Source organism: Nyctibius grandis, chromosome 2 (assembly GCF_013368605.1).
Source record: "Nyctibius grandis isolate bNycGra1 chromosome 2, bNycGra1.pri, whole genome shotgun sequence".
NCBI classification, from domain to species: Eukaryota; Metazoa; Chordata; class Aves; order Nyctibiiformes; family Nyctibiidae; genus Nyctibius; species Nyctibius grandis.
This window is the reverse complement of record NC_090659.1, coordinates 22924490-22935987: the sequence shown is the minus strand read 5'-3', so window position 1 is coordinate 22935987 and position 11498 is coordinate 22924490. Positions and strand designations below refer to the sequence as shown.

General features: G+C 43.7%; 1 protein-coding gene across 1 annotated transcript in view; it reads left to right on the top strand.

The window, feature by feature from the left end:
- The first annotated feature begins 3873 nt into the window (after positions 1–3873).
- The window catches only part of BRWD1 (bromodomain and WD repeat domain containing 1), a 57554-nt gene continuing 49929 nt past the window's right edge, over positions 3874–11498 (top strand). The window contains exons 1-8 of the mRNA XM_068421682.1: positions 3874–4004; positions 4189–4247; positions 4456–4485; positions 4673–4732; positions 7638–7788; positions 9079–9177; positions 9742–9902; positions 10528–10749. Coding sequence (XP_068277783.1) covers positions 3950–4004; positions 4189–4247; positions 4456–4485; positions 4673–4732; positions 7638–7788; positions 9079–9177; positions 9742–9902; positions 10528–10749 — 837 coding nt within the window. The 5' untranslated portion in view covers positions 3874–3949. The remainder of the gene's footprint in view (positions 4005–4188; positions 4248–4455; positions 4486–4672; positions 4733–7637; positions 7789–9078; positions 9178–9741; positions 9903–10527; positions 10750–11498) is intronic.

Below are 11498 nucleotides of genomic sequence, written 5' to 3'. Positions count from 1 at the left end.
CTTTAAGGAAGATGCACAAAGCAATCCTTTCGCATGTTAACTGAACAGATGCTGTTGTGTTGGAACCATATTGGAATTTCCCCAGATCCTGCCTTAAAATCAGTAAAGCTTCAGATGTCTGGGGAAAAATAAACCTAGGTTGTGAACTTCCCCAGGCAGCTGAGTGTCTGTAATAGTACCCACAGAGGATGAGCAGGGGAACAGCCTGGGCAGGAGCAGGGAGGGAAGCACAAGAAAACTTCCCTTTTGGTGCTGCTGAGCTGTTAGGTGAGCTTACCGTGCTGTGAGCAAGTGTACCCGCTGTGTAAGGATGCAGGTTGACAGAGCGTCATTTCAAATAAAACATACCTGTGCTGAGAGCTAACTCATGTAGGACAAAGCTTTCCTGATTCTTCCTTGCTGTATTGGAGAAAATTAAATCCATCTTGTTGAAGATTTAACAGCCTTTCATCAGAAGGGGGCATATTAAATATATATTACTTAACCTTAAAATAAAAAATCAGATCTAGTACAGCATTACTTCAGTTCTCTCACAGAGTGCAGGGTTGTTTTGTGGGGTTTTTTTCCCTCCGTTTCACATTATTTTGCTGAATTTCAGCAGGTAGTAGCATGGTTCATCTTACTGGTCTATTTCATGCCAGTCTGGCAACTGTCAGCCTTGTCTTGGGAGGAGTCAAGATCAAAAAGTAACGTTAGTTCTTTGTTTCTTTTTTCCCCCTCCTTGACTGAGAACTTGTTTATTCTCTTAAGTAACACCTGCAAGCACAGTATCTGCTTCCTGTACATTTTTGGTGCCTTTTTCAAATTGTCATAGTTATAAAAAACACTTCAGTTTCACCTCTAACTTATTTTCTTAAACAATGCCTTCATTTGAGAAAGCATTTTACCATTTTTACTGCTTCAGTGTTTTAACTTTTCTTTAGCTAACATATAGGATGTCCTCCAACACTGGACCACAATATGCTTCTGGTCCGTGTCTGCCACAGCTGTGTTTCTAGCAGAGCGTACCTGGGTTTGCCAGTGGCTTTGGCTTCAAGTTCTTGGATATTCCTGAACGGTAAATTTATGCTGCTTTTTTCTAACCCCCCTGCCTTCCCCGCAACGCCCCCCTTCCAGTTACCTTATTTGTTGGTTTAATTTAGTAGCAGCAAAACATAGCTACAGGACATTCTTTCTATTTTTAGCAAGTCAAAAACACCAGTTAAACGACTAATAAACTTGCAGGTAAATACCCCAAAATAACGTCTCTGACCTCCCTTTTACTGAATACCTGCTTTACACGTGTTTTGAGTCTCTGATGTTGAGATCCTGTTGACTTTCAACAACTCTCTTAACATCTCTTGTCCACTGTTTAATTTACTGTAACTGCTCCCTAATATTTACTCCTGGGGGGCAAAAAGTTGTTTCTTACTTTATGATGGAAGTGAAAGGACTCACCAAGGGTGAATCAGTGACAGCGTCTCTTGCAGGGGAGAGGAATTTTCATGCTGGCAGAAGGACAGGACAGAGGTAGTTGTGTCAGGAGCACAGGAGCCCTAGCTCTGTTTTGAGCCGCAGAGCCCACTCGATGCGGTAGAGAATGCAGCAGGCTTTCCTAATAACATAAAGTATGCCTAGTAAACATGTAGGTGAATCGGCTGTGAATCGTGATTGATTCTGCAGTAGACAGATGCTATTGCCCTTCTCCACGTAGCATGAAATGCCAATGTGTAACTATAAAAAACCACGAGTCTGGCTACTGGGAAAATGAGGAATTGTATATATTGGCACTAGATGTCAGTTCTGCCTGTGGAGAATGGGCGTGGAAGGCATTTAAATTCCTTTGACAAGAATTTCCATGGGCACGCTTCAGAAAAAGCATTCTTTTCTGTATGATACCAGATACGTTTGCTCTGTGCAACTGAGGAATGCGAGTGACAGCTAATATAGACTTGCACTCAGCAGTACAGAATACATACATAACAGAGAACCATCCGTGTGAAAATACCCCCTGAAGAGAACCTAACACGTTTCTTCGAAGTTACTCAGTCACATCTGTGCGCTGCTACTCGTTGCTCTGGTTAAGAGCGTGCCGTTTCATACGTGTTCATGCCGCACCATTCTGGAATTCATTTTCTAGCGTCAACTAGACCACAGCTCTTTGAAATGCGAACACAGTCAGGGCGCTGAAGCGCCTCCAAGTTCAGCTAATGAACGCTCATTTGTTTGGCAGTGAAACGTAGAGGAACGCAGGTGGCCTTTAAGAATGATGTGGCTGAAGCTTGCAACAATACAGGAAGCAGAAAACCATGGATCTTTTTCTATTATTTTCTTGTACCTCAACTGTGATGCAGAAGCGCTCACCAGGTGGTGAAGAGCTGGAAGCAGAGGTGGCCGTCTGCCCTCAGGGCGCGTCTGGGGAAGCTGCCTGCTGCTGGGCCTGCACCTTGGGTGTACAAAAGCTCTTTGTCAAAAGCTGAAAGCACGTCTGCGGTAGTGAGATTAATAAAATACACGCGTATTTCTACAATGCTATGTAAAAATATTTTACTTCAAAGGTTCTCAGAATGCGTACCAAGCCACCGCAGGTGGGGAATGGAAAAATAAAGGAACAGCTCAGATTTAAAATACAGCACAAGTACAGCCATTGCTACATGTACATTACAATTCATGCTGGGCAGAGGTGAGAAACAACTGTAAGGAGGGGAAAAAAATAAAATCCCTCATAAACAGGCTCCCAAAGCTGGGGTGGGGTGAAGGTGGTGCTGGCACCTGTTTGCAGAGAGGCAGTGCAGGGCACTGGGGCAAGGCTGCTCGTTTTGGAGAGCTGATGCCTTCCTCCAGAAGGGTGGGGAAATGCTGCTTCCTAAACCGGGGTTTAGGGTAGCCGAGGTGCCCCCGAGCATGGCACCCGCGGAGCCCGGGTGGCACAGGAGACCTGCCAGTCTGAGGAGTTGCGAGGTCTGCCTCAAGTGGCAAACGAGCCGAAAGACGATCGCGTGTGTGTACAAACACTGTATTTGGTGATGGCGATGGTTGCAAACGCACTTGTGCCGCTGCCCGGGCCGTTCCCGAGCTCCACCGGCTCGGGAGGAGCACCGCCGCACCCAGCTCCGGCGGCCCCGGGCACGCCAGGGAGCGTGCAAGGCAATGCGCTTTAGGATGCCCCGCTGTACACGGCGGCCGCTTCGTTCCCCGGGCCCCGCAGCCGCCTCTCGGTGCCTTGCTGCGGGCCGCAGCTTGTCCCCGCCGGGCCGCGGTGGGGGAGGCGGGAGACCCGGCCCCCGGGGCGGCTGCTGGGCCCGCGCGTGCCCGAACCCCACGGCAAACGAACGCGCCGCGCGCACCAGAACGCGCCCCGTGACTCCTCCCCCCCTCTAAGTCACACGGCCGCCCCGCCTACCAGCGCTCCACCAGCGCAGCGTCTCCGTTACCCCGCCAACCGCCTTCCTCAAAAGTCCTTCCGCGTCCGGGGCTCTCGTCTGCCGCACCGGGCTCTTTCTCCGCGCCGTGGCCGGTCCCGCCGCCCTTCCCGCACATTTTCCGCGGCTACACGCGCTCCCTCTCCCCCTTCCGCCGCGCCCCGGCCTCCAGGGCTCCCGGGCGGGGGATTACTTTTGTTCCCCGCCCTCCCCCGGGGCGTGTCCGGCGCAGGCGGCGGCGGCGGCGATGGCGGCGGCGCTGCTGCTGAGGCTGCGCTAGCGCCAGCGCAGGGGGGAGGGGAGCCTGAACGCGAGAGCGAGCGAGGCGTCCGACGGGGGCGGGGGCGGCTCGCTCCCGCGCGCAGAGAGGAGAGGGGAGGGGGGGGGTGGTAGGCAGTGGGGGAGGGGCGGCGCTGACAGGGCTAATGCCGAGCCGGGCCCGGCCCGCGCCAACCGCTGCCTGAGCCCTCATCTCTGCTGTTGCCGGCAACGGCCGCCGTCAGCAGCCACTGTGCCGGGTGAGCGGCAGCCGCCTGGCAGGGGCCGCCATGGCTGAGCCCTCGGCCTCTTCCAACTCCGGCGGCGGCGTGTCCATTGAATCAGGTAAAACTGCCGGGAAGCGAGCGGCCGCGGGCCAGGGCGAGAGGTACCGCCGGTGCCGCCGCTGCTCCCTGCCGCCATCTTCCCGACCGTGATGATGAATTACAGTCACCCCAGGGGCTTCCCCCGCCCCCCCTCCCCAGCCAGTCCCGGACTCATCCCCCGTCTCTCCCCGTGTCTCTTGCAGAGCTCTACTTCCTCATAGCTCGGTTCCTGACCACCGGGCCCTGCAGGAGAGCGCACGAGGTGAGTACGGGGGCTCCGCACACTCACCTGGGCGCGCCGGCTCGCACTCCTCGGCCATTCGCTGCCGCAAAGAGGATTGGAGGGGAGGTGTGAACAGCCGGTCCCCCCATTCCCCCTCCCCTTCCCGAGCCCTTTTGCGGCTGCAGCCGCTTGAGAAGCCGGAGGTTTGCTCCTCCCTAACTTTGTATTTTTTCCTTCTTCTCTGCAGGTACTGGTGCAGGAGCTGGAGCAGCACCAGGTCTGTGGTGGGCTCTGAGGAAATCATCTCTCTTGCTGTAGTCAAAAGTTTCCTTTAGAAGTCATTCGAGTTTCTTCCACTCTACTGTCTCAACTTTTTCCTCTCAACACACGTTTTTGGATGCGATCTATCCCTCCTTCCCCTTTAACCACTCAGTTTTCTTTTTTTTTTTCCCCCCTCCATTTAGTTGCTTCCTAAAAGATTGGATTGGCAAGGAAATGAGCATGATAGAAGTTATGAAGACTTGGTGAGACTTTTTTATTTTTTAAAAAAATTTTAATTAGGATGATAACATTGATGTTAGATCATTTACCTTTAAAAGCAGGCCCAAAGCTTTAGCTTCCAGTTTCGTTCCGGCTCTGTTAAGACATTGGAGTTATTTTGGAAAGGGCCTTTAATTTCTTTACATTAGACTAACAAAAACACAAGTGGGTTTTTAAATTGAGGATATTGTTTACATAGCAGAGGTGGAGCTTGGCGTTGTGCGTTCGTACATGCCACTGCCTACATGCAGGGAAGAACCAATCTGAAGCAAGGTTTCATTTCAGAGTTTCATGAGCAAGTTTGTTAAGTGCGTTTTGATTTGACGGTATTTATTTTCTGGTTGCCTTCCTTCATCAGTCCCCTTCAACAGACTGGGAAATGAAATTGCTGCTCAGAAATCAAGTGTAGGCAGTTCTGGTGCCTATGAGTATGCTCTTTATCTCTGGCCACTCACTGGCCGTAGATTTGTCTCTAAATATTAGAAAGATGCGAGCGATCTCTCAACAGCATGTACTTTATGCCTTCTACAGCTGATGTTGTTTGCTCTAAATCTTCTAACTTACGTCCGTTTCAGAATGGAAAGCTGTCTTTCTCTTGGTGTTTTATTTTACTGCTTCTTAAATGGCAGAGTATATTTGTCAGTTGAATCTTGTGGAGTGATGGCCTGGTGGTGCCTGCCCAGTGTGGTTTTATCCCGCTTTATTGTAGCGGATCTTGTTTTCTTTAAACAGATGTTTATTCTCACTTTCCCCCCCTCCCTAAGATTCAGGCATTCCAGGTTAATTGACTGACTTCTCCATTACCTGTCAGTTTGTGTATTGTTACAGTTAAATCCCCTTGTCCCTCTTGTGTAACACTTGAAGATCTCAGAATTGTATTTGCATAGAGAAGGAATGAAATTTTGTTTAAAGCATTTTCTTAATTATGTAAGTTCTGCTTAAATGATAAACTGGATTCCATTTCTTTTACTTGTCAGCGTGGTCAGTTTAGCAAATGAGGTTTTAAATTAATGCTTTAAGTACTAAAAAGCCTAGTCTTGCTAAACAGGAATACTTTCAAGCTCTGACTTGAATTTAGCAAACATGAAAGTAGTATTAAGTTTAAAAAAGATTGTTTGGGTTTTTTTTGTTGGTTGGATGGGTTTTTTTTGACCCCAGTTCTTCTGGCAAAAAGTGGTTGTGTTGGGAGACATGTGTGAATTCTTCTGACTTCAGTACAGGGTTTTTTTTAACTGTGTTTATTATGCATATACAGTTGTCAGAATAATTCTTTAATATGTGTTGCTTCTAACTCTCTTTCCTACACAATTTAAAAGAAATACCTACACAGGGTAACAGTATTTCGGAATATCCAAATTAATCTTCTTAAGGTTTTCGTTTCTGCTTTTGAGGGGCTTTGGGAACCTCTTGTCCCACTGGTCTCACTCTGAATTTGCAGAGACCACAGATAAATGCAGTCATGTGGTGCAATTATTTCTTTTCCTCTTTGTTCATCGTGAAATTGGAGCGAGACTTTAAAATAACTGTTCCTTCCAAAATCTGAGTAAAACTACTTAAAAATGAAATGAATTGCAAGGTTTTGTATGCATGCTTCTACCAGGGATTGCCTTTGGAATATATACTTCCTGATGATGGCATGCAAACAAAATGGTTTATAATGCTTGGCGTAAAGTATGCTGAGCTTTCTGTCCTGAATGTAGTGGCTGGTACTGCTCTATACCAATTCAAGAGGTAACATTTATGCAGAAATGATGAAAAAGTGCATTTTGTAATCTTTGGACTACCAAATATATGTCTCATAATCAACCTTAAGCATCTGATGAGCTAATTTGCTTGGATATATTTGGCTGTGTGGTAATGTTAACTGTTTTACTGATATTACCATCTCCCCACACCCCCCAGGAATACCACCTATACCCCCGTAAGCTTTATACATTACTTGGATTTTTATTATTAAAAGAAGTATTAGGTTGTGGCTTAAATCATACGTTCTCAATACTCAAGTGTGCATTTGGGCAACTTTTTGTTGAGCAGATCTTTCTTGCATGACAGCATGTGGTATTTTTATTCCCACTGTTCTGATGATGAGATCAGCCTTGTCAGGACTTTCCTCATCCACGTTCAGTCAGTAGGCTAAGGGAGTAGCATCAGAAGCACGAGCTAGTTCTGCCTGTGTTCTGAGCCACTTGGGCAAGAGGCCACATACCTGTGTTGGTGTGGCCCTCTGCCTCTTCTGGAGGTATCAGCTGGGAATAGCCTGGCTGCTGAAGTAGCAGTGTGGCTTCTGGGTCTGATGGGTTTTTACATGGCCAGATCAGAGTGGAGGAAGCATGGGGCTGTTTGTGCCTGCTGATTCAGACCTACCCAATAGTTTGAATTTATGATTCTGATGGTTTGGTTTACTCAAGTCTGTGTAAACTCTACTTTGCATGTTTAACTTATGCATTATTGTGATTGACTTCATAGTTGGAGGAGGATTTTTTTCATTGAACTCCCAGTAAGAAGAGAGGGGAAAAAAATAAGCAAAAACCACACACATCTGTTCTTGACTGAGACATCTGAGTGTGTGTGTGGGTGTATTTTTATAGATTGTTAGATGTAGTATGGGATCCTTCCTGAATGGGCAGATGACTGTTTTGATCCTTTTGGTTTAAGGAAGTAGGGCAGTCTTACGCTATGTAGTACTGGTTCTTCAAGGAAACTATTTCCAGAGAGATTGTACTTAAACCTACTAGTTTGCTGTTTACTGAACGAGTACTGTGCAACTGAAGTACTAGTTTAACTAGTACTATTTAAATAATGTTTAATATACCTGTGATTATTGATGCTTTTAGATTCATCTGTTCTGGATGTACCGTATATATTTTTTAAAACTTGAATTTCTCTCAGGTGCTGTCCAACAAACATGTGGCTCCAGACCATTTGTTACAAATTTGCAAGCGTATTGGCCCGTTACTGGATAACGAGATACCACCCAGCATTTCGAGAGTGAATTCCTTACTTGGTTCAGGAAGACAGTCGTTGTTACGTACAGCAAAAGGTATGGTTTGTTTATTATTTGAAATGGGTATGTTATGTTTTCATAAGTATATGGTAAAGACTTTTGGAATACTTAAAAAGTGGTGAGCTTTCACCAAAATTGGCCCTCACTTCTTCTGTACTGTGTTTAATCAACCAAAACACCAGTGATCTGTGTATTAATGGTATAACTATATATTGATTGTTGTGAAGAGAATGTTTTAAGTTGCATCACAAGAATTGCTGTTACTCTGAGTGCTGAGGCTGCTGAACACAGCCAGTTTTGAGTGTTACTGCAATATAATGAATCATCAGGACACAGGTGCTACTTGTCTTAACATCTCCCGATGTTCCCAGTAATATATTGGCCCATGTTGGTTTTGAATGGCGTAGCTGTTGTACTCTGTTCAGTGCAAATGTGCGACAGTAACACCAATTTCCTGAAAGTTTTCTTGGTTAATGTAAATGGCATCAAAATTAGTACTGGTGAATTCTGTACATACACAGGAAGAAAGTCCTTGCTTGTAACTTAAAGGGAATGGTAGGCAATGCATAAGCACATACTTTATTTGATAGAGTAGATTTTAGCTTTAGACTTCTCTCTTTGAATGTTTCTGGGAGGGGGCTGTTCATGTGTTTGTATGAAATTCTGTTGGGTAGCTAGACGCTGTGTTGTGGGACTGGTTTATGGGATACTATTGTATTTTCATTTATCTGTCCTAACTTCTCTAAAGGATGCATGCTGAATGACAGTGACTGTTCTATCCTAAAAGTCAGGATTGCAATTATTCCAGCATGAGTGTGTCAAAATAACTGTCAGTGTGGGATTTTTTTTTAAGAATCGCAGAATTGTCAGGTTGGAAGGGACCTCTTGAGATCATCTAGTTAAATAATTTAATACCAATAAATATTCAATAAATATTTAGAATATGAATAAATATTCATGAAAATGTTAAAAAGCGTAAATGCTTTGCACTGAGAACAAGTAGGAAACATTCAGTTGAAAAGTTAGTTTTGTGTTACGTGAACTGCAGGGCCATCACCATTTAGGAGTAATTTCAAAGTTTGGTGGTTGGTTGTGTTGGGTTTTTTCCCTTCTTCTGTTAGTATATTAAATGGATTTTTTCTGTCCTCTGATGCCACCATGTTCATGAAAAGTTTTGGGGCATTTGGTGTTCCTGTTTTTTTTAGTTGTTTCAATACTGTATTTGAGACCACCTGTAGATATGTTCTTTACCGTGTTTTGGAACTGCAGCTCTCTTGGCATTTTTAACATGTACTTATGATGAATTTCAACCAATTGGTTTTAAAGATTGCAGAAACACTGTTTGGAAGGGCTCTGCATTGGCTGCTCTTCATAGAGGAAGACTTACTGAAATTCCTGTGAACTGTGGCACACCACCAAATGTTGGTAAGTTCTTTTCAATGCTCATCACTGCTACTGTGAGCATACAATGTGTATCTTGATGCTGGCCTTGCTACGACGCTGAAAATTGCACCTCGGAATGCATCTGGAGGCTTATCTTGAGAACTTCATATGACTTCACTGGAGTTATGTATTGGGTACAAAGGTCTGCTCACAGCACTAGTGAGACAGTAGCCTCTAGATGACATCTTTTTCTTCTACGAAGCCCTTGTATTAAGTAGATAAACTACAGAAAATACAAATCATTCTCCTTTGGACAGAAGGACTCTTGTATGAATTAAGGTATAGAAAGCCACGGGAAAATAAAGACAACATTTAGCACTTCTTATTTGGAGACTGAAGTTTTGATTGGAGCAAGGTTGAAATACTGTCTTGGTTTTATACATACAAAAAATTGTAAATACAAAAAAACCTGACTTTATAAAATCTGTAAGTCACTTCTAGGAAGTCCTTAAGTAATATATTAACGGAAATTAAATAAAATCATGTTTTAGAATAGACGTGTTTTAAACATCAGTACATTCATTCTTTGTTTTCTTTGTGTTCTAGTGGAAGTGCATCAAGCAAAACAATTAAATGGATATGCAAAGTTCAGTGCTTTATTTCCAGCGAGTATGTATCAGCATGTCAAGATGCACAAACGGATTCTTGGCCATCTTTCTTCTGTATATTGTGTGGCATTCGATAGGACTGGACATAGAATATTTACTGTGAGTTGATGAAATAGATCTGAATATAGTTCTAGATGGATGCAAGGAAAAGAACATGCAGAAATGCATGGTATGCTAGAACTTCTGGAGATGGATATTAGTAGCATTAAAATGTAGCTGATTAGCTCCATCGCTGTGCTTAAGTAGAACAATTTGATTTAATTAAAGGTCAGAAGCATGTAAGAAATTGTCGTACTTAATACCTGGACAGATGTTGGCATTGATGTAGGGGCTTTATTCAGTGTAAGCCCCTACATGTTAAGCATGTTTCGTATTCTTTATGAAGTGGCAGAGGAGAGACTGCTTTTACAGAACAGTACGTTCATTGGCCCTTGCCATTACTGTAAGGAATCCCTTCAAACTTATTCCAGACTTTTTGCATTATATGGTGTAGATCTGTGGTGATTGCAGTGTAATCCTGAATCATAAGGAAACATTTTGGGTTTTTTAATGTTGGTCGTATGACTTTATTTCTTTCAGCTTAAGTAGCATACATAGTTTTAAATAGAAGTGTAATTTACCAAGCTGTGTGAAAAAATAGTTTGGTTCTTTGAAGGAAACCTAAAACTTTTATGCTGAACCTCTTTGAAAATCCTTGCTGAGCATAATAAATATTTCTTTCTAGGGCTCAGACGACTGTTTGGTAAAGATTTGGTCAACTTATAATGGCAGGTTATGTGCCACATTACGAGGACATTCAGCAGAGATTTCCGATATGACTGTCAATTATGAAAACACTATGATTGCAGCTGGAAGCTGTGATAAAATGATCAGAGTGTGGTGTCTGAGAACTTGTGCACCAGTTGCAGTCCTCCATGGACACACAGGGTCCATTACCTCATTACAGGTATGTTTTTTTTTCTTAAGTGTTTCTACATACTGAAGCACAAATAATGTAGATGGATTGTGAGAAGCAGACAGTCCATGAAACTCAAAGATAAGTTTCACTTGACAGTGTTGTATGGAAAGTTTGAAGGTATTTTCATCAAAGAGTAGAAAACAAGAAATAATTTGGGCAAAAAAAAAGATACTGTTGCACCTGATTTGAAAAGTTAGGAATCTGCTTTAGTAGTATGATTTAGATTGATGGGATACCTTAACATCAGCTAGCCATCATATTGGTAAGAAATAACCAGTTTCCTTGCTTATTTAAATTGAGAAACATAGTTACATGAATGCTCCACACCAATACAGCCTTCTATCTTTGTGTTAAAACTTCTTGAAAAGGAAGGTTAGTACCTTATTTTCTGTTTGTGGAGAAAAGTACTTTGTGGTTGCTGTTACTAGGTTAAGAAGTAACTTGCAAGCGTACATCTTACTTTTTCATGTCCAAGTGCAAGGAGCTGATGTTCTGTTTCCCATGAAGGCTGGCACGTGCATGGTAAATAACTTTCACTGTGCCTGTCACTGTGGTTTTCATGTGACTGAAATTATTTCTGTGTGACTGCCTGTGGCAATATTAAAATCAGAACACTTGAATATTGATGTAAAAGATTAGTCAAAACCATAGAAGAAACTTACTTTTTAAAAAGAAAAAAAAAAAGGGAAAAAAAAGCTCCTTGACTCCTCGAAATTCGTGAAATTTAACTGAAGGTA